The 24146-nt window shown below is 37.3% G+C and overlaps 2 protein-coding genes across 3 annotated transcripts in view; one reads left to right on the plus strand and one right to left on the minus strand.

Annotated features, from left to right (window-relative positions):
- Nucleotides 1-384: 384 nt before the first annotated feature.
- rpp25l (ribonuclease P/MRP 25 subunit-like) lies at nt 385-6556 on the minus strand. Of its 2 annotated transcripts, XM_067600387.1 has the most exons (3): nt 6408-6539; nt 4089-4149; nt 385-2520 (listed from the first exon to the last, which is right to left on the minus strand). In XM_067600387.1, coding segments are annotated over exons 2-3 (666 nt in total). In that variant the 5' UTR covers nt 4091-4149; nt 6408-6539; the 3' UTR covers nt 385-1856. The 2 variants fall into 2 exon arrangements, with proteins under 2 accessions (XP_067456488.1, XP_067456487.1); XM_067600386.1 differs by lacking the exon at nt 4089-4149 and having other exon boundaries at nt 385-2522; nt 6408-6556.
- A 6556-nt stretch (nt 6557-13112) lies between these two features.
- LOC137190747 (collagen alpha-6(VI) chain-like) overlaps nt 13113-24146 on the plus strand; it is a 56088-nt gene continuing 45054 nt past the window's right edge. Inside the window, exons 1-4 of the mRNA XM_067600329.1 lie at nt 13113-13228; nt 18798-18902; nt 19248-19835; nt 22603-23160. Coding sequence (XP_067456430.1) covers nt 18812-18902; nt 19248-19835; nt 22603-23160 — 1237 coding nt within the window. The 5' untranslated portion in view covers nt 13113-13228; nt 18798-18811. The remainder of the gene's footprint in view (nt 13229-18797; nt 18903-19247; nt 19836-22602; nt 23161-24146) is intronic.

Genomic DNA, 24146 nt, shown 5'->3' on the forward strand with positions numbered 1-24146 from the left:
TCTCTGGTATTATTAATCTATCTGCTGCAACCTTCCCATTTGCAATATTATATGCTGAATATTTTGTTTGTTTTTAATGGTGTGTTATTATGTGTAGTTTATGTACTTCTGTTGTACTTTGGGAGAAGCCAAAGACAAATTTACACTTAGGAGGAAAAAGTCAATCAATAGGTATAAAGTCCAATGACCATCAGCGACAACAGGATTCATCCTCAGTGGACAGTCTCATGATACCAGACATCAGAGCCAATCAAAGATTGGGGATTTCTAAATGCACAGTAGCTGCTTGAATGGCGGCAAGAACAGCCACTAACAAACCTACGGCTCTTACATTTTATGAAGGACACGCCTTCCCTGGAAATGATGACCAAAAAACAATTTAACTAAATTCGGAGAAACAAATAAAACCTCTTTAATTATTTTTCACTCATTTGCAAAACACATTTTCAGAACTCAGATTTCAGACACACAAAACCTTCAACAGATGAAAAAAAGGTCAGAGATTTACCAAAAAATCATGTCAGGATTCCTCAAAACACTTAATTAAAAACATAATGTTAAAATAAAAAAAGCTGTTGGTGATAAACTTTAGAAAAACAAATTACTGAACAGAAAGCTGCAGATTATCATCTTAATATAATATAATATAATATAATATAATATAATATAATATAATATAATAAGAACACATTGGTGGTGCTTCATGTTCACTCACACACTCACACACACACACACAACAGCAGCAACAGTTTTAGGAGACAGAATACATCACAGTCAACTTGTTCATATAAATTAGATAATCTGTGTTTCTGTAACAGAGAATATGGGTTGAATATGAATGATTCACCTCATCATTCTGTGCATCAAGTAAGCAGATTACTGTGGGCTTTCTGCAGTAATCTGATAACTAAAGCATCATGTAAACCTTGTTTCTGTGACCAGGATAAAGGGTCAGAGAAACCTGATTTCATGTAACTGGATATATGAACATCTTCAGACGGGAAAAGTACCACTGTAACTGCAGACAATCTTTAAAATTAAGATAACTTTAATGTCAGATTGAAGTAACTAAAATTGAAAGTTATACAAAGGAGGTGACGAAACCATCTCACTTGTTCTCCCCTTTGCTGGCTTGTTCCAGAGCTTTTGACCACATCACACAGTCTTCATTAGCACATTGTTCTCACTTTCAGTCACTTTAAAAAAGGATGTAGGACCCACGTTTAACAGTTCATTAGTAACCATGGAAACAGCAGCCGATGAACACCGTGTGTTAAAAGCTGCAGAACAAGCGAGTAAGTGGACCTAGAGTTGAGATTGTTTAGTCAACTGGAGCTGCATCAATTAGTTAATCAACAGACGATTAATCTATCAAGTATTTGATCAATAATTTTGAGTCATTTTTTTAAGTCAATAAACTTTGTGTTGTGAATAAAACAAGACATTTGATGACATCATCTTTGAGAAACACTGATCCACATTTTTCATCATTTTCTGACATTTTTTATGTCATTTTTATGTAATTGACTCATCTAGAAGATAAGAGTTAGTTGCAGCAATGTTGTCAAATCACACAAAGTCGCCTCTGCACGCTCAAATAACTCTATTTCAATAATAATAATAATAATAATAATAATAATAATAATAATAATAATAACTGATGACAATCAGTAAAAATGTAACTTCAACAGAAGAGCGTTGAGCTGACTGTGATGGATTCTCTCTCTGCAGGTTGATCTTTACAGAAATGAACTGAAACTAATTTTGTGTGAAAGTCTTTGAATCTGCCGACTTGTCACTTCGTTCTGCTTTAAAGCGCTTCAGTCTTTGTGTCCATGCAGCGTGTAAAACCTAAATCAGCTCTGTCCTTTAATCGGCTCTCTGGAGCGTCCAGTCTGACGGCCGGGTCCCTTTCCTCTGCTGCTGCTGCCGCTGCCTCCTCCTCCTCCTCTCTTCCTCCTGTGTCCTGCTCTCTGTCCAGTGAAGCCTCCACCCTCCTCTCTGCTGACAGACTGAGCCCACAGGGTGTCGTAGCGGCCGGGCGCCTGGTATCCGGGCTGGCTGCAGTCCAGCGGCTCCCTGGAGAGGAGTATCCAGATGGCGGGCAGGTTCCTGCTGACCGTCAGGCTGTCGAGGCCAGCGGCGGGCTCCAGCGGCTCCCACACCTCCTCCACAGTGTTGTACAGCAGCCTGGTGAGCTGGTGGAGCCCCTTCACACGCCGCTTCACAATCTCCGCACACGTGATGGCTTTGGACACGCCCTTACCGCTCGCTGTGAAGACGACATGGCGGCAGAGCGGCCGGCCCGGCGCTTCCTGTTGCCCCTCTTCAGCCACGCCTCCCCCCTCCTCCTCTCCCACCGCTGCTCGGGGCTTGGCCTCCATGCGGCTCAGGGCGTAGCGCAGCAGGTTGCGGATCTTGCTGCCATCTTTGACGCGGACCTCAGGTGTGTCGGCGGGGAGGCCGGGGAACGGACAGACGGACGGCTGCTCCACCGTCCGAGCTTTACTGTAGTTCTCCATCTGCAGATGGACAGACAGACAGATGTTACTGATGCTGAGAACAGTCACAATATTCATCACATCTTTTCTTATATTAAAATTGGAGCTGCAACGATTAATCGATTAGTTGATCAACTGGGAAAAAAAGCCAAACATTTGACGGTTCAGCTTCTAAGAAAATGGAAGAATCTTCAACTTCTTCTTCTGGAACATTACAGTAAATTAAATATTTGGGGGTTTTTAAACTGTTGCTCAGAGGAAACAAGACGTCACCTTCAGCTCTTTACAGATGAATCCTCACTGTTTCTTATTCGCAGCTTTATCAGAATCACAAAGACAAATGTACACAAATCTCCATGAAATAATCATAACTAACCTGTTTTTGACTGTTATGCACTACATGAGACCAAACTCTTCATATCCGTTAAACAACTTAGTTTATTCATTAATTAGTTAATGTTTAAAAAGGAGTTTTATGAATCTTTAACACTTAATAATCTAACAACTATTTTCATTATCAATTAATCTGTCGTCCTTTATAAAATCTCTTTAACCAGAAACTGAGATATTAATTTTTTTTATTATTATTGACAAAGCAAATAGATGCATTTACTTTTTATTTTATTTTCATTATTCTATTTTATTATTAAAGGTTTTAAAATTCATTACTGTTTTCTTTTCCTCTGTTAGTGTGTTAATATTTTTATGGCCACTCATGTAGACAGCTGCATTTTCAAAGTTTCAGTTGTTAAAAGCAAAACAGAAACTGTTAAAACAAACATTTAAATTTATGAATGTCACTCTTAATTATTGCAGTTTCGGAACTTTATAGATTATTTTTTAATGGGGCTTCAACTGACGATTATTTTCGTTATTGAATATTGTCTTAACTCTTGTTATTTTCTTGTGTTATATGTTTTTAATGCTGTGAGATTCACTGTGAATAAAAAGTACAATACAGATTAAATGCATTATTGTTAGGTACATAAAATGTCAGAAAATGGTGAAAAATGTGGATCAGTGTTTTCCAAAGACCAAGACGACGTCCTCAAACATGATATTCAGTTTACTGTCAGAGAGACTAAAGAAACCAGAAAATATTCACATTTAAGAAGCTGGAATCAGAGAATTTGGACATTTTTTCTTAAAAAATTATGTCAAATGATTAATCAATCATCAAAATAGTTAATCAGATTGTGTCTTTGTGATATGAATCAATGATGATATTGAATTACTGTCCAGCAGCAGCTCCATAGTCAGCATCATAACATTATAAAATCAATACTTTGGGATTATTTAGCTGCTGATCACTTTGGGCTCTTTGATAAATATTTACATTGTTTAAACAAAAAACAAAAAACATAAATCCATTAGGAAGTGTTTCAATACTCTAGAAAACCAAATGCTTCATCCCAACAACCCTCCAACTGCTGAGGTCTTGAGAATTTTAGTGATTATAAGTCAGAAAAGTACAACACAAAATGTTTAATTGATGTATCCACACTATTATTCAGTAGGTAAAGATGATCAATACTGAAAACTATGTCTTGCTTAAATGAATCAAACGTATTTAAACTGTTGATACATATCACAAGGTGGCGCCAAATCACTAAGAAATCCTTCCACTGTAGACGTCTGCATGCAGATCCTGAGTGACAACGTTAGACGGGATAAAAGCTGATATTTACCAGTAATGGAAAGCAACTAAGTACATTAACTCAACTACTGCACTTAATTTTGAGGTTCTTGTACTTTACTTGAGTATTTCCATGTGATGCTACTTTCTACATTTCAGAGGGAAATATTGTACTTTCTACTCCACTACATTTATTTGACAGCTTTAGTTACTTTTCAGATGAAGATTTGACACAATGGATAATATAACAAGCTTTTAAAATACAACGCATTGTTAAAGATGAAACCAGTGGTTTCCAACCTTTTTGGCTTTTGACGTCTTACAAAAAGCAGTGTGTAGTCGGGGTCACATTTCACATGTCTATGAGTTGTTAACAGCTCCACCAAATAGTGATTTTTCCCTCTAAACTTCTCACATGCTTTCATTTCAATAAATGTTCAAATGATCCAATATTTCAGCAAAAATCAAAGATTAGAGAAAAAGTCCAAAAACTGAAAACAGATTTGTGTATCAGAACTTTGTTTTTTCTTCTTTCCTCTCCCATTAATCATCTCACCACCCCTCAGATTTATCTGCTGACTATTTGGAGGGGCCCGACCCCTAGGTTGGGAACCACTGGACTAAACTAGCTAACTGTATATAAAGTAGTGTAAACTAGCTCCACCTCCAGCAGCTACAACAGTAACATGCTGCTCTAACACTGATGCTTCACTATTAATAATCTAATGATGTCATATATAATAATATATCAGTCAGAGGGACCAAACCACTACTTTTACTGCAATACTTTAACTACATCAAGCTCATAATACTTATGTACTTTTACTGCAATACTTTAACTACATCAAGCTCATAATACTTATGTACTTTTACTGCAATACTTTAACTACATCAAGCTCATAATACTTATGTACTTTTACTGCAATACTTTAACTACATCAAGCTCATAATACTTATGTACTTTTACTGCAATACTTTGACTACATCAAGCTCATAATACTTATGTACTTTTACTGCAATACTTGAACTACATCAAGCTCATAATACTTATGTACTTTTACTGCAATACTTGAACTACATCAAGCTCATAATACTTATGTACTTTTACTGTAGCAGGATTTTACATGCAGGACATTTACTTGTTATGGAGTATTTTTACATTAGTGGAGTGGAGGTATAAAGTAGCATAAAATAGACATTTCCAAAGAGTACAGTACTTGAGTGAAAGTAAAAGTACTTTCCAACACTGCTTAGGAAGGACTTCATGCAAACTTAGTGATGGATTTCCAGACAGCAGGTGCAACCTAATCCTGAGGTTGAATATAGTCAAACTAAAATATAATTAATTTATTAGGCTTTTAGCAGCTTACTGAGGTAAAAGATCTGAACACTTCTTTCATCACTGTTGTTGAGAAGTACAACAGTAACTTCACTTTCAGAGCTCAGTTCAGTATTAACAGTGTTGCTGTGCTGCCTAACAGGATTATGCTTTATTGTCACTGCATATTAAAACACAGTGAAACTTAGTTTTGCAGCAATCCACTCCAACAATCACACCAAACTGCCTTAACAATTCACTACAATACCACTTAAAATGTTTCTTACAGGCCAGACATTCAACATGAAGGAATATAAAAAAAAATCTGTATCTTCCAGACAATTTGGTTTATAAATAATTACATTCCACGGTGAAGAAATACGTATTTTAGTGATTTTCTTACTTCTGCCATCATGGTGACACGTTTAATTGAAGGCTGAGTTAGCAGCATGCAAGCTAACGAACTCATTGTATAGTTTAGCTAAAAACCAACAGTGTTCGGGGTCCTGGATGAATGCCGAATTGAGGAAGACACTGAAATAATTCAAGACATTATTTAGACATGTTGTACTCTGAGTGCAGTTTCACATCTGGCAACGAAAAGTTTAAATGTGGTAAGTTTTTAACGGAGATCGGCGCAGTGGCTTTTCGACGCCTAACAGACGTTTCACGGTAACGTTGAGGGTGAAAGTAAACTTCATAGAATCAATTAACTAAATTAACAGATGCATCGTATATCTCAGATAATATTGTACAAACTGACAGAAAACGAAACCGACTGGGTTATTAGCTGTTAGCGAAATGCGGCTAAACTACAGTCTAACAGCTTTAACTTAACTAATTTTTTAAGGGAAGTGCACTGAATGCAAAAACAGACGCGTCATAATAAAACGCGTCTTCTATGTGATAATTTCATTTTAAAAGTATTTAAATTCTGGGTTTATGCTCTCACCATAAGGGTTTTCTCCGGCTACAGGACTCTCCTCATGTTTACTTCATAGATGTATGAAGATAAGAAGTGTCGTAAACTGCCGTGCTGTTTTTCCTTCTTCTTCTTCTTCTTCTTCGTCCTCCTCTTCTTCTTCTTCTTCTTCTTCTTCTTCTTCTTCTTCTTCTTCCTGTTGAGTATTACGGCTGTTTGCAAACAACGTTATGGCGCATTACTGCCACCAACTGGAATAGAGAGTAGATCGGGATTCCAACTATGCAATCATTAATTAAATTATATTCTCTCTATCATGTTCTCTCTCCTAAGATATTGAAACAAAAACAGATAACACTTTACTCCAGAACTTCTTTGTAAAAGATCACCTAAATCAAAGCATAACTTTATTTCTTTAAGGTTCAGTATTACTTCCCTTCTCTCAGCCTCATATTTTAGACAGTAAAACATAAAGTGTTCTAAAGTTTCTTCTTGATCACAAAATTCTCACCTTCCTGTATGTTTTTCTATTTTAAATAATTCACTGTTTAATCCTGTATAACCACATGTAGCCTGGATATTGTTGTTTCCTCTCTCCAGGTTCTCACCATGCTTCTCATCATACCTGCTTTCCTTTGAATTTCAGCCACCTTCAGCTAGTTCATCTCCTTTAATTCCTGTATGTGCTGGAATCCATACACATGTCTTACTTAGTCCCATCATTTGAATTCTTTAGTGTTTGCTGCATCTCTGTTAAAACATTTGGTCGGCGGTCTGAATGTTTGTGCTTCAAGCTGGTTAATGACGAGCTGGAATCAGAGCATATTATTGCTCTCAAAGGTCTCACATCTTCAACCCACTGTAATGCGAACAAACTTGCCAGCATGTCTCCAGTATACAGTATACAATGATTCACTGATTCGTTTGTGAATTTTAATGTTGAAATCTGGAACTATGAATGAAATACCAACTTTGTTAGCTGAGTTCTTTGGAGCATCTGTATAAATTTGAACATAACTTAAGTAGTTATTTTCTATATAGGTTTTTATTGTCTGTGGAGGTAAAATAAACTCCTTATCCTTGTTCTTGTTGCCAATCAATGTGAGATCTACAACAGGGTCAGGAAGTATCCACAGATGCATTATTGATGTCTTACCTTTGGACTAATGTTTATGTCAGTTATTTCAAGTTCTTTTGCTTTCTGCTCTATTGTCCATCTAAAACATTTTGTTTCTTCCCTCTCCTTTTCCAAACAGGGTTTTAGTGCATCTTGTGTTGGATGATCTTCATAATGTCCTTTTAAATTAACCCAGTAGTTTAAAGACAGCTGCATTCTTCTTAATTCCACTTGTAATGCTGATTTTGGGGTTGTTCTACTGGCACCTGAACATAGTCTTAAAGCCTGATATTGAACATTGTCCAACTTTTTGAGAGATGTGTTTGCTGCAGATCCAAACTCCACACACCCATAATCTTATACTGATTTTATAATTCATATGTACTGTAAATGGTTTTCAATGCTGTTCTCTCTGCCCCCCATTCACTTCCTACCAGACATCTAATTACATTTAATGCTTTCTTATACGTGTAGTTTCTTCACAATAAATTTCAAATTCCTTCCTCTCTTCCAAATTGCCCCATCACCTACAAAAAGAGAAAATCTCATCCCATTCTCCAAACTTACAAAAACATCATTTATCATAATAGAAAATAAATAGGACTCACTAGTCTCAACAACAAAATGTCCTGATCAACACTTCTCTATTCTTACTTGAATCGATCTTCCATATAAAAAGTCCTTGAGCCACCTATAGATCAGGCCTTTAATCCCTAATTTACTTAGTTTAATTAATAATCCTTCCTTCCAGATGGAGCCAGAAGGAAAGATTATTAATCCAGACAGACCATCCGGCTCAGATAATACTCACACAAGATCAAGGAAGACAATACACTATTTTATCAAATAATTGAATTTGTTGGATATATGGAGACATGGAAAACCAAATGCCGTAGAATATTCCTGTTATCCCAGCACATATAAAACTTATTCACGTATAGACTATTTTTTAGTTGCAGCTTTACTTGTTTCCAAAATTGACGAATGTCAATATAGCAGTATAGTTTTATCTGACCGTGCAGATATACTAAACTCATGAATGATCCTTCAATGTGTCGCTTTCAACCAAGATGGTTTATGAACCCCACATTCATAGATTTTTTAGATTGACTTATATTTTGAATGTAATACTTTCCAAACATCTGCAAGCACAAGATGGGAGGCATTCAAGGCCTTTATTAGGGGTCAAAGAATTAGTTTTACTAGCTCAAAGAAAAAGAGTGCACAACTTGAAGACATTAAATGAAAAAATAAAAAAACTTGAAACAGATCTCTACCAAAACAAGCCTGGCTCTATAGCTGCACATGCAAAACTACTCCTACTTAGATCACAGTATAATGAACTGTTAGCTAACAAAGTAGCTGCCAGTTTATTGAGACTCAAACAGTCCTACTATGTCCGGGGGAAAATCTGGGAAATTTTTAGGACGGTGCATTAAACAACAACGGACAGAAAGGTCTATTAACTGCATTGATGCTCCAAATGATATAACTATAGTGGACCCTGAAGAGATTATCGAGGCCTTCAAGGCCTTCTATGGGATATTGTACAGCTCTGAGCGCTCTTCCAGCCTGGATTTACAGACACAATTCCTAAAGAACCTCAATATTCCTAGAATTTCTGGGGTGGATAATAGAACATTAGATGTAGAATTAACAAAACTAGGAATTGCAAGAGCGATTGGCTATATGCAGGCTGGAAAAGCAGCGAGTCCAGATGGCATCTCTATAGACATATATATACAAAATTTCAGTCCAAATTACTTACACCCCTCTTAGAGATGTTTCAGGAATCCTTCAGGAATCGTCTTCTTCCTACATCTATGAGAGGTGCATTTGTGTTTAAGTGTGTTGGGTGCAAATTCCTGTAATTCCTGCAGCGTCGGAGTGAGTGGCAGTAGGTCAGGAATGGATCAAGTCGCTTTGCTATGCCTCTTGTTGCTTTGGCTTATTTTTGAGCAACAGAGGGTAAAACAAAAATAGTGTGAATTATTGTTTGATTTGACATAGTACACTGGTGACAAGAGAACTGTTACCATTAGTTAAAAATAATTAGGTTAGTTATTTTTACTCTTTCAGGAAATCATAATAGTATAATCTGAGAGCAAGCATAAAAACAACCAAAGTTAAATTCTGGTAATAGTAGTTCAGAGAAAGTCAATAATTGCAGCTTGTGGAACCTAAAGATTGTTTGCTGATTCTGGCTCCTGCTGCTGCAGCTGTTCTGGGTAAAAGAGGATGTGTCATGTGATCAGCTCTTTACTGTCAGCAGCAAAAAATGTGGTTGAGGGGCACTTTTCCTCTTTAAAACAAACACTCTAAGTGCTCTAAGTGTTGCTGTGGTGACAATAAAATAAAAACAGCTTCAAAATCAAGGTTATGTACAATTTCTACATGTTTTTAAAAACATATTTCTCCACTCTGCCTCTGCTTATATTATCATAGCCTGTAACTACAAAATCTAATGCTGGTTTAAGCCAAGTTTCTTGAATAAATATCATTTCTGGTTAACTCCTGAGTCCTCTAATAAATCCTTAACTTCATGACCATTTGCCATGAAACTCCTTGCGTGCCATTGAGGGATAATCATCAGGGCTTTTATCCAAAGACCCCCGGTTTCCTATCTGCCTCAAATCTTTTGTTGCTTAGTTCCCAGGAAAGATCTTTCATAGCCAAAAATTTTCAGCTCCCTTCACAATTATTTCAGTTTTCTGTTTTATCTTGATTATCTTGTTTTATCTTTTGAATACGCAAGCAATGACCAAAATTAGCTTGAGCTTTGAGCTTTCTTCCTTTCCCTTTTGTCCTTGCACTTTTATTTCTTCACTGCTTTAGTTTAACTTATGTTGTTAACTGTTTCCACTTGTTGAATTTCCACTGCTCTTTTGTTGACTTCACATCCCCAATATGTCACATGGTGCTGGCCACCGCAAATGCAACATTTAGTCTGCACATCATCTCCACAGTCCTGAAATGTATGTTCTCCACATTTGCCACTCCTTTGCAAACCATTGCTTTATGCCCAAACCTCAGGAACGTAAGGCCTGACTGAGAAACTCATACAGCCTATCTTTATTTTATCTCCTCAGCATTTTGCCTTCAAGTCTCAAGTCAAGTGGAGTCTAACAGCATGCAGACAGCTCTCGTTTTAGCTTGTTCATATTATCTATAATTATTATCTCAACGGTTCATTTTCGGGACAAACAGGACAGGATTGGGGATTTGGGACAACTGCTCGTAATCAGGGACTGTCCCGAATGGTCACCCTAGCTACAGTGGAGCCTGTGGTGAAAGCACGTGTCAACAATGTTTTTGTAATTACTCTCACTGCCAGAAGGAGGAGACAAAAGTCCTGCACTCCAGCTTTAAGAAAGTTTTTTGATAGCCAAAATTAGCATCACAATTTCACAGTTAACGTGAATTACAGTTGCTAGTGCTAGCGCTTTGGTTAGCTCAACCCTCTCGTCCAAAAATGTTCACTTCTGGTTCCAAAACCAAGATGGCAACATCAAAAAATGCATGGATGTATTATAAGAGTGGATACGGCACCAACACTCAGCCTTGTAGCCAGTTTTTCCCGGTGGTCATTCTCGGCATTGCAGTGAAAAATCCTCCCGCAGCCCAAAAAGCATCTTCCCATAGACCACCACTGTAAAAGAGACGTATGTAAAACTGCTGACAGGACGCCTCTTCAAACAAGGTCAATTATGACGCTATCATGAAGTTTTGATCCATGGAGGTTTTGTATTTGTAAGACTTTCCTCAAGCAGAGAAAAGCGATTTTAAAATCTGTGACATCATCACAATGTAAAGTCTATGGGCCGAGCAGATAAACACTACTGCATATATTCAGTGGGCTGCAAAACACCGGAAGTAAACCCAGAAGCTAGAAACGTTTTTTGCCGTATGTGCCAGGCAAACTATTCTTACTGGACTAAATAGGCACCATCTTCAGTCCGGTATCCAGCTCTTATGATACATCCATGCCAAAATGCCAAAATTGAGGCTTGAAAACGGTGACATCACAATGGCTATGTCCATTACTTTTATACAGTTTATGTGTCTGACAGTAACAACATTGGCTATGTGCCAGTGTGCAAAAGGTCATCGTTTTCTACCTTTTCAGCCTACAACCTACACTAAATATTGAGTTTAATGTTATCGATGTAACCTCCCCCCCAAAAAAGTACAATAAATAGGCATAAATATAGCAATTAGAAAACAAACTGTTGATTTCATATAAATGACAAGTTTTTAGTGAGGTTAAAAATTGTTGACAGTCCCTTTCATTTGAACTTGATCCTTCCTTGATCAACAGAAAATGAATTTGAATTTTTTTCTTTCTAAAATGCCAAAAGTTTTCTGGTTGCAGCTTTTCTAATGTGAAGATTTTGTCATATATGATTGTAAACTGAATATATTTTTGGTCTGTACAAAACAGAACAAAACATCAGAAGAAGATTAACTGATGATGAAGATAAAATTGAAATATGACTTAAAGTAAATTATTTCAATGATCACTTAATTAAATACATGTAAGTTTGTATATATTTGAATTTGATAAATACTGTGAATGTAAATATTAAATGTAATATATTAAATAGTGTTAGTATAGTGTAAACGTTCAAAATGCTCCACTATGTTCACCAGGTAGTTTCCAGCTGAGACTGAACCAGACAGGTAAGGAGAAACAGAGAGTCTGCTTTCATTTGACCCATTTTATTAAAAAATACATTGATTACAGCATGGCATCAAGTCACATAACACTTATTAACATCTTTTCTTCAGAATTTCCTCAGAACTGGAAGCTGGCCTGTGGCCAGGGTCAGATTCAGTTGAATTATTTTCTACAGAAATCATCCAGAAGATTTCTAAAACAGAATTCTTCCCAACATAATGTCCTCCCACTGTCTCAGACACTCACTCTGCCAGAGCACTAACACCTGTTTTAGCTTTTAAACCAGAGTACATTTGAACTTGGAAGAAGTTTATTGGACATTTACAGTTATTTAGAATTTGATCAAAAGTGGAGCTGCAGTGATTTGTCAATAAATTGATTACTCTATCAACAGAAAATTAACCATTTTCATAATTGATGACTCATCATTTCTCAAGCAAAAATGCAAAATATTACATTTTTTATACCAGAGTTAATCATTAAACTTTGGTATAAAAATTGATAAATCAAACGTTGACCTTCAAATGCTACCAACTGTAACCGTTTACTCAACATGTATGCAAAAATTCTCAAAGTGTAATTAACTGTTGTGAGACAGTAGTGGTCTGATGAATACAAGGAGAAACCTCTGGGAACCTTTTAAAAACTACTTGCAAAGATTTGAGAAAAATCCCCCAAACTGAAAACACATTTGTTAGCAAAACTTTGTTTTTTCTTCTTTCCACTCCCATCAATCATCTCATGACCTCTCAGTAGCCCTTTTTATTTATTTATATTTTTTAATCCTTTTAGAGCCAGAAACAGCTCTGATGGCCAGATTTCCTCTAAAATATGTTTCACGTTAAAATCCAACTCTGATTCATTGACAGCAATTTAAAAAATTAATTAGAGGTTATCTATCTCTTCTGTAAACTGTGGTGAGAGGAGGACGAAGAGGAGGAGGAGGCTGGCTTCTACTCTTTCTCCTCCTCCTCCCCCTTTATCTTCAGCACCTCTACATGACGGAGCAACTCCTGCGTTTGGATGCAGAGGGAGCAGATGCAGAGCAGCAGATCTGTAAGTGACTCTGAATGATTCTTTACTTTCTTAGTCTATTCTGTACACGCAACATCTATTTCCTGTCTGTCGTCCTGAAGAGGGATCCCTCCTCTGTTGCTCCTCCTGAGTTTACTTACATTTTTTCCCCATTAAATGGTTTTTGGGGAAGTTTTACCTTATTTGAATCAAGGGTCTGAGGACAGAGGATGTTGAGGATGTTAAGCTATATAAATAAAGCTGACTTTGCGACTTGTGTGCATTGATGGAAAAGTTTAGTCTTTTTAACAGGATGAAATGTAACTTAGCACTCACCTTCACATCTGCAGGACAGAGATCACAGCTTGAAATATTCTTTGAGACGTCTTGCATGCACATTTCACCCTTTATCCTCTATTTATTTTGTGTTTAAGGAGGTTTTAATGTACAAAGGGCTTGTGCAATATGACCATATATACTATTATAGTATATAGTTTAGTATCTGGGCGGCTGTGGTTCAGGAGGTAAAGCGGTGGTTCAAGCCCCGTCTCCTCCTGTCTGCATGCTGAAGTGTCTTTGGGCCAGATACCAAACGCTGATATTTGTGCGGCACCTTGCACGGCAGCTTGCCGCAATCGGTGTGTGAATGTGTGAATAATTGTGTGAATGAGCAGCAGAAACATTGTAAAACACTTTTCATGAATGATGCTATAGTTTTCAGTTGCCTGTACCAATTCAACACGTTCTCACTCCCAACTCGTCACATATCGAAGCTTGGTCAGGACCCGCTGGCGTCACTTTTTAACGCACAGTATCACGGCAGTCACTGTTAAAAATAATTGTATTTTATGGTGTGACAACGCGGTTGTTAAGGTCTGGTTAGGTTTAGGCACAAAAACCACTAGGTAAGAGTGGTAAGATCATGGTTTGGGTTAAAATAAAAAAAAAAAAAAGAAAATAGAATAAAAACTTTAAGGTGGTCTCGAACCGTGATTTCCAACTTTCTGCCAACATTACATTGTATGTAGCATTTGAAACCGAAAAAAGAAATAACAGCACTATATCATTGTAGTCATTATTATATGATATAAATTTGAGATTTTGCCTTAGTGATTGTCAAATTAATTAATATCAATATCATAGTATAAATTTACAAAAACTGTGAAGATTTATCCCATATTTTACTCCCATTCTGGTATTTAAGAGACTGAAAATGAGATTTTATATTTCAACTATAAAAAAATATATAAATAAGTTTTATTATATTTGCTTCAAGCTGGGAAGTCGGGTGTTGATTGTCTGTAAAATCGACAGTAAATGTGGACCTTCTGCTTCATTATTCACTGGTGTTTATATTGAAGATTTAGCTTGATGCAGCTTTAACTGTAACATACATACAACCTAACAGCCAAATATGGACGTGCGGAAACCTGAAAATTAAAGAATGTGCAGAAAATCAGGATTTAAAATTCAATGTCTTGCAGATTTGATCACAGCTTAATTAGAACATGTTACATGAACAGAGACTTCTGTCACACTGGAGCCAACAAATAAATTCCCCCTTTTTATCAGCGGCAGTTCATCTGTTTCCCACAAACCTTTTTGTGATGGGTGATTAACAAAATTACTAATGCGCCGCTGAATCATGTTAATGTTTTGTAAGAGCTGGAGTCAGTCTGCACACAGTTTATCACATTTATAAGCATTTATAAGCACATTTATGAGTATTTCCATGTGATGCTACTTTCTACATTTCGGAGGGAAATATTGTACTTTCTACTCCACTACATTTATTTGACAGCTTTAGTTACTTTTCAGATGAAGATTTGACACAATGGATAATATAACAAGCTTTTAAAATACAACGCATTGTTAAAGATGAAACCAGTGGTTTCCAACCTTTTTGGCTTTTGACGTCTTACAAAAAGCAGTGTGTAGTCGGGGTCACATTTCACATGTCTATGAGTTGTTAACAGCTCCACCAAATAGTGATTTTTCCCTCTAAACTTCTCACATGCTTTCATTTCAATAAATGTTCAAATGATCCAATATTTCAGCAAAAATCAAAGATTAGAGAAAAAGTCCAAAAACTGAAAACAGATTTGTGTATCAGAACTTTGTTTTTTCTTCTTTCCTCTCCCATTAATCATCTCACCACCCCTCAGATTTATCTGCTGACCCTTTGGAGGGGCCCGACCCCTAGGTTGGGAACCACTGGGCTAAACTAGCTAACTGTATATAAAGTAGTGTAAACTAGCTCCACCTCCAGCAGCTACAACAGTAACATGCTGCTCTAACACTGATGCTTCACTATTAATAATCTAATGATGTCATATATAATAATATATCAGTCAGAGGGACCAAACCACTACTTTTACTGCAATACTTTAACTACATCAAGCTCATAATACTTATGTACTTTTACTGCAATACTTTAACTACATCAAGCTCATAATACTTATGTACTTTTACTGCAATACTTTAACTACATCAAGCTCATAATACTTATGTACTTTTACTGTTGTATGATTTTTCATGCAGGACTTTTACTTGCAATGGAGTATTTTTACATTGCTGAATTCATACTGTTGGGCCTTGGCTACAAGTTTGGCTATCAGCAATAATCAATGATTATCAAAGGTAATTATTAATTATTAAAATCAACAAAAAAATTATTAATAAGAATCAATAATAAAGGGGCACCACCCTGGAATCAGGGAAAAAGATAGACAATTCAGTCTCAAAGTATTCTAATCTATCAATTTGGAACTTTGATTAGCAATTAACTTAAAGACTATAAACAAAATCACCATATCAATAGCTAGTATGGTATGAATGATTTTGGAGCTCTTTGCAGTATATCCAAAGCATTTATTTAACAAACAGGTAAAAGAGCAAAACACACAATATTAATCTAGCTAAATGTACTATATACATCAAGTGTATAGCTGTGTCTCAAATCACATACTTCTGTCAGCACACTTTCATGTAGTACACTGTGTACACTATGTACTTACTGGCGTAGTGCACAAATTTCTACAGGGTAGTGTTGTCTCAAATCAAACACGGCCGTTGTGCACTTACCAGAAATGACGATCGCTAATTAGCATTAGCTAGCGTTAGTATTCGTGTTATCGTTTGCGCTACCAAATCATTACAGACTGCTAAATTAACCCAAAAAACATACTGATGGCTTATATCCGACAACAACATAGTAGTGCTTGGTGCTAAAAAACACATTTGTATAATGTGGCGATATTCACCGTAGTTACAACATACTCAGCCACCATTTCCAATTTGAAAAGTGAACCCTCCCCATCCGCTACGTAGCCAAAATGCTGACCATTGAGGGCAAGAAGTGTCCATAGTTCCACACTCAACTTTTTGACCATTTTGAGTGCACCATCCGGGTTGTCACAGTGCACTGCATTTTTCCATACTTCTCAGTGTGAACGCACTTATGCACTCAAAATATTAAGTGTAAGAACAGAAGTATGCGATTTGAGACACAGCATATGTGTGTGAGTGTGTGTGTGTGTGTGTGTGTGTGTGTGTGTGTGGGGGGGGGGGGGTTGACTGAGCACATGGCATGCAGACAATATGGCTGACAAAGAGAACCAAAGAGACAAAAGGCCAGACCATGTGGTGTCTTGAACCACATGTGCTGCATGAACCAAAGTGTGCGAAGCTGGGTTTTAAACCTCTTAACTGTGTGGTTCTCTGTTTAAGGCCATTTGGTGTAGGCTAAAGGTGACGGGTTAGGAAGAGGTTAGTTGCATGCAAGGCCTAGATACTGGATGTAATGTGTGTTAAGCATGCTAATATTAACTTAGTGGTGTGGCTATGCAATAACCTGACCATGATCAACAAGGACATTACAACAATAGTTCAACGAATAACCTTAGCCAAATCAATACACGTACAGTACATTGATTGAGTTAAACATTCTTGCTTAGCCGTGCTATGCTACACTATATTGCTAGGCTATGCCCAGTTGTTACCAAGTCCATGAAGAAAGAGATGCTTCGTGGTGTTCTGCTTCTTAGCTGGTGAATCTGTGGATGAATCAGGCTGAGAGGAGTTTTGTTCGAAAGCTGAAGGATGCAGGCTTTGCTGGGTAGACGGTGCTCCAGTCGTGCAGGTTAGAAGGCCCAGGTCACTCCTTTGTGCAGTCTTTACAGAGTTAGCGGCAAGCTAACTCTGCTTTGTGGCTCCTGTGCTTGTTAAATCAGCCAGCAGACTTGTGTGGTAGCTGCTGGCACTAGATAACTTTAGTTTCTGAGTCGTAGGCAGACTCTGCTGTGAGCAGACCACACAAGAGAGCAGAGAGCTGCTCCAGCAGCAGCTATGAGGAGAAAGAGGATGAGAAGAGGGGGATCTCTCGTCTTGTTAACCTGGCTCCATGGGTGGGGATTTCACACTTAGGTGTGAACAACCAAGGACTCAGGTTTCTTAGAGTCTTGAAACATGCGGTCAGCTAGTGAGACCCAACAATACTTTTTCTTAAGTAAAGGATCTGAGTACTTCTTTTATTGTTGCTCTTTTCTACAATTTTAACTAACATGAAACTCTCCTGGTTGAATCATCAATACAAAAGATGAACAACTGTTAGAAAATATCTGGTTCTTTGATAAAAAAGCAAAGGTACAAACTTGTGGACAAAAAACTTTGGGGTAGAAGTTAAGTATGACTCCCAAGGTGGATTTTGGCTTCCTCAGAAACATTGAGCACTGCGCACTTCGACTACCTTTAGCTTACAAACGAGCTGCACAAATCAGAAAGCAGTTGCACCTCGGAGATAAGTTACAACCAACTAACAACTAAATATTTACACACATGCCCCTAGTGTAGGTGTAAATCATAAAATGTCACAGAACTCACTAATGGTAAAACAGCAGTTTTTCTGCAACACAGCCTCATTTTTTTATTAATTGCTGCCATTTCACAACACAGTAATTCAGTAGAGACCTGATTAATTGATTTGATATTTCAATATCAATCCAGCTTGCCACAATCTGTTACGACTCCAAATGGTACAGTGCAGTTCATCTGATCAGCTGAGATGAGCAGCTCCACCCTCTGCAGCAGGAGCCGGCTGCTCCAATAACGTCGGTGCAACTTTCAAAATAGATGTTATTTGGATAAACTGACCACATATTAGGAGTTACAGTGACTCGCTATCGCCCCTCAGTACAAAGTGGTATTACGAGACAGTACGGGCCGGACGGGGCCAGGGCTAGCTGGTTAGCATGCTAACTTCAGTAGGTATCTCTGCAACACAATACATATTGGTCTATGACATAACGTCAAAACTGTTACTTTTTTCAAATTCTGTTGATAATTTTAGTTAATTTGGGAATGTTTTAAACTAAAATTCTTATACATTATACCTTTGAGGTACTTTAGCCTCAAGACGTGGTAAATCCTGCTTGGACACTTTGCAACTTTATTAGCCTCTCTTTATTTAAATTTATGTTTTTAATGTCATGCTTTTTATGTCCTCTCTTAGTGTTCTTAGTTGTTTAATTTATAGTGTGAATGGTGAAGCTGATTACAATTCTCCAGTGTGGACAATAAAGCTCCAACTAACTGTATTATATCTGTATTACAGGAAGAGAGAAACTCATGAGGCATTCCAGCATGAAGGGGAGAACAGGTCTGCTCTTCAGCCTCATCATAGCAGCGTATTTCTGTGGCACTGCTGCTCAGACAACTGGTGGGTAATTAAATGGAACTTGTGATGTTTCTAAATGAGGGATCAAGTATAGTAGATGTTTGGTATATTCCCCTGATTTACAACAATAAAGAAAGTTGTTGAATTGCCTTTTTCATAAATGATGAATAATGTTTGTTTTTTTCATTTCAACATCATATTCTGGAATATTTCACCAGTTTTAAATTTTTTAAGAATTTTAAAACTGTTGAAATAGGAGCTATCTAAAGCTATCCGTTCAAAAATGTTTCATTATTTCATCACAATGAACTTTGTGATCTGTAATCTTACTTTCAGAAAATCTATTTTCAGGCAATGCAATACTGACTTTATTCTTCTCCTGTCCAGAGTGTGAAAATGCCAACATGGCTGACATCGTCTTCCTGGTCGATGGCTCCTCCAGCATATCCCCTGCAGACTTTCGGAAGATCCAGAATTTCCTTCGCCAAATCGTCAGGACCCTCAACATCGGCGACAACAAAGTTCGAGTCGGCTTGGCGCAGTATAGTGATGATCCTTCCCAGGAGTTCCTGCTGAAGGATCACAAGGACAAGAGGTCCCTGCTGGCTGCACTGGACAGATTATCTCACCGACGAGGAGGCACGAAAACAGGCAAGGCCATCGAATTCCTAAAGGAGCAGTACTTCACCAAGGTTACTGGCAGCCGAGCCAATGAACGGGTGCCTCAGATCGCTGTGGTCATCACAGATGGGGAATCCACGGATGATGTGAAAGTGCCCGCCCAGAACCTGAGGAAGCACGGAGTCATTGTGTTTGGTATCGGGGTGGGACAAACAAACCGCAAACAGCTAGAGTCCATCGTTAACTGGCCCCCAAGTCGCTTCCTCCTCACCTTCAATAGTTATGAGGCTCTGCAGAGGGAGATGGGGCGTCTGCTGCAAACTGTTTGTGTCACCATGGAGGAACAGAGGCAAGGTAAGGCGAATGATTGGAGAAACATTGTTTAGTTGTCCATTTGTTAATTTTGCAATAAAATATAAAATACTTATCCAAGACATCTAAATAACTAAAACAACCAAAGTGTATTTGTAGATATACACAAAAGCAGAGAGCATCTGTGGCTGCTAATAAGACTTTAGATTCACTTTGTAGAGATCATACTGGGTTTGTTTGAATCTTAGAGCTCTGAGGAGTTTTCTTGCAAACAAAGAAAAGTTTGGTTTATATTCAGTGTTCAGTCAAAAAGCATTGTTTAAAACATTTGCAAAGCTGATTTGTTGGCATGTTACAGCCACCAGCTGCAAGCAGGATATAAACAAGACGGGGACTCACTCGTAAAACATAGTTCCATAGCATTACAAGTGGTCAAACACTCCACCAGGTACCTTTAAGTAGAGTTTGATCACCCTGCCCCCACTCTAAGTGTTATGGTCTACTTGGTGATTTGTTTACTAGTGTTCCAATCACAGGTCCACTTAGTTAGTTGTGTTGTAAAACAGTTTGACTGCTTTCTGTTATTTCAAGGAAATTAGGTTTATGGCTGTTTTGAAAGTGCTTTATTTGCAGAGAGCTGGATCCTGTAACTGATAAATTCAATACATTTAATGAATTACATTATTAATACTGAAGCATCAGTGTTAGAGCAGCATGTTACTGTTGTAGCTGCTGGAGGTGGAGCTAGTTTACACTACTTTATATACAGTTAGCTAGTTTAGTCCAGTGGTTCCCAACCGAGGCGTCGGGCCCCTCCAAAGGGTCAGCAGATAAATCTGAGGGGTCGTGAGATGATTAATGGGAGAGGAAAGAAGAAAAAACAAAGTTCTGATACACAAATCTGTTTTCAGTTTTTGGACTTTTTCTCTAATCTTTGATTTTTGCTGAAATATTGGATCATTTGAACATTTATTGAAATGAAAGCACGTGAGAAGTTTAGAGGGAAAAATCACTATTTGGTGGAGATGTTAACAACTCATAGACATGTGAAATGTGACCCCGACTACACACTGCTTTTTGTAAGACGTCATAAGCCAAAAAGGTTGGAAACCACTGGTTTCATCTTTAACAATGTGTTGTATTTTAAAAGCTTGTTATATTATCCATTGTGTCAAATCTTCATCTGAAAAGTAACTAAAGCTGTCAAATAAATGTAGTGGAGTAGAAAGTACAATATTTCCCTCCGAAATGTAGAAAGTAGCATTACATGGAAATACTCATAAATGTGCTTATAAATGCTTATAAATGTGATAAACTGTGTGCAGACTGACTCCAGCTCTCACAAAACATTAACATGATTCAGCGGCGCATTAGTAATTTTGTTAATCACACATCACAAAAAGGTTTGTGGGAAACAGATGAACTGCCGCTGATAAAAAGGGGGAATTTATTTGTTGGCTCCAGTGTGACAGAAGTCTCTGTTCATGTAACATGTTCTAATTAAGCTGTGATCAAATCTGCAAGACATTGAATTTTAAATCCTGATTTTCTGCACATTCTTCAATTTTCAGGTTTCCGCATGTATCAAGTTCTGATACACAAATCCGTTTACAGTCTTTATGATTTTCTCTAATCATTTTTGGTCTTTTTTGCTGGATTTTTGGTGAAATACTGGATCATTTGATCATTTTTATCATTATTATTAAAATGAAACCATCTGAGAAGTTTACAGGGGGATGTCTCTATTGTGAAAACAACTGATAGATATCTGAAAAATGAAAAGGGGCCCTATCTAGACACTGACACTAAAGCTATGGAATAAATGTAATGGAGTAGAAAGTACAATATTTCCTCCTGAAATGTAGTGGTGGAAGTATAAAGTAGCATCAAATGATAATACTCAAGTAATAATGTTGTCAGACACTTATAATAACAATCTGAGCCTGTCAGTGACAAAAACAAGCACTTTTAGTGGACGTACATTGATGGGGTGCTGTTGCCCCGTCCGAATACATTTACAGCCTCTTTTCACAGCTGTCAGCTGCAGCGCTCTCACTCAATACTGGACCGATTTCAAAAAGTATTGTCCCCATTAGTCACTTACACACAAAAAGATGGGAAAACAGGTTGAAAAATATCAAAGTTTGCCTTTAAGGGGTCAGCTTACGTCAAAGAAACTAGTTTGTACAATTGTTGTGTCCCGGATGGCCCAATGAAAGGTGGAACAAAAAGCCTGCCGTCATAGAGAGGAACAAGAAAAAACACATAACACACACTTTCAGACAGTTTCTCCTTAGAAGGTGTTCATTCAAGAAGTTTTGTGAAGCATACAAGATGAGTTCTTATTTCAGAGAGAGGTTCAAAATACTGTCTGCTTTCTCACATTTGCATTCAAAATTGCTGGATAAAGTGGACATGGTTGGCAGATTGTCAGTTTCAGAAAGTTATAAAAAATTGCCAGATGTAGCCTCCCAATTCTGACATCAGAGAAGACAAGTGGAGGGTAGTTTAAGAGGAATTCAACATGATTTTGTTTTTGTATGCTGTACACATAATCGCTTATTGTGCGCACAATGCATACAAATAGGTTTTTGCCTCTCAAAACCTATTTGTATACATCTTCTTTGAGATAAAAGTTCAGTTAAGTAGAAATCTTTGGCTATTCCTCAATCAAATAACAAACTCTGAGGACTGAACATACACTTAACCAATCCAACAAGCTCTTTGTATCTAATAGACTGACTGCTTTTGCCTGATCATCAGACTCCACTATAATACTGATGTAATTTTTCTGTTTTTTGTCTTTCAGCTTTGGCGGAAAGGTTTGCAGATATTTTCTTCTTGGTGGACAGTGGCATAGCTCAAGGACACTTCTCCCAGTTCAAGACAGAACTTAACAAATTGATCAATCAACTTAACGTTAGAGCCTCCACCTACCGTATCGGGTTGGCCCAGTACGGTCAAAATACCGAAGTTGCATTCTCTCTCAGTGCTTTTCAAACCAAACAGGAGACCCTGGCTGGTGTCAAGCATTTCCGACTGCACCCTCCACAACCCAACGAACCGCGTTACCTGTACCGTGCTTTGGAGTACGCCAGAGATAACTCTTTCACCAGTGGGGAGGGGGGCCGTGCTGAGAAAGGCTTCCGACAGTTCCTGGTCGTCGTGAGTGGAAAAGCCTCACGTGATCGTGTGTCTACAGTGGCTCGTGAGATCAAATTAGCAGGGGTTACTGTTATTGGGATGAGCGCAGGTGCACCAATGGATCTAATACGCTTGTTGAGTGATCAGTATGCGTTTGATTCTGTCAGAGTAACTCTTCTGAAGGATCTCTTCATGACTGAGAAACAGGAGGTCATTACTAAAGGTGAGAAAGTTTTATAATTAATTTTTTATATATAAATATCTAATTTACTTGATCAGTTACTATAGAATAAACTATGTAATATATCAGGGCTTAAACCAATGATTATTATCATTATTGATTAGTGGATAAAAGTCTATAAAATGGTGAAAAATGTCAAAAGATGCAATCTAAAATGTCTTATTTTGTCCTGACCAACAGTCCACAACCCAAATATATTCAGTTTACTGTCATAGAGGACTAAAGAGCAAAAAATATTCACATTTAAGAAGCTTAAACTTGAGAGTTTTAGCACTTTTTCTTAAAAAAAAATATTCAAAAGGAAAAAATGGATTATCATTTTCTGTTGATCGACTAATTGATTAATTAACTAATTGTTGCCGCTCTAAATAATTATAATCTATTTGAAAGTGTTTTTTTCTCTTAATTGTTGTTTTTCACAGGGATTTTGAAAATGTATTTTCTAGCACTTTATCGACAGTATATCTCATATTTAGCCGTTTGTGGAAAATTACACCAGAATTTAACACTTTTTTCTACACAAAAATTGAGTGAATCTCATGCTCACTTTTGTGATATATTTCTTACTGAGTGACTATCATATTTGTATTTACAGTTTGAGTTGTAATTCAACACCTTTCTTCATACATCACAGGTTAGGCAGATGTGATATGGGCTGACGTGTTTATAACCATAGACCATGTTAGCAGATAATAAACAATGGTTGGAATCACTCAGTGGTATTTTCAAACACATTTCATCACTATTTTAAAGTAAACGTTTCAATGAGATCTCCAGAACATTCAGGGCTGAGCAGCAACTTAATTCTGTTAGTTTGCCAAACTAAAATATAAGCTAATGTTGGCTAACGTTATGTTAGCTAAGCAGCCAAAATTGAAACTGAGAACTGTAGGATCATTCTCTGATATCAAATATCTTCAACTTTAACTGTCAGACCAATTATAGAATTATAATAAGAACATTAAATT

Source organism: Thunnus thynnus, chromosome 10 (assembly GCF_963924715.1).
Source record: "Thunnus thynnus chromosome 10, fThuThy2.1, whole genome shotgun sequence".
Classification (NCBI taxonomy): Eukaryota; Metazoa; Chordata; class Actinopteri; order Scombriformes; family Scombridae; genus Thunnus; species Thunnus thynnus.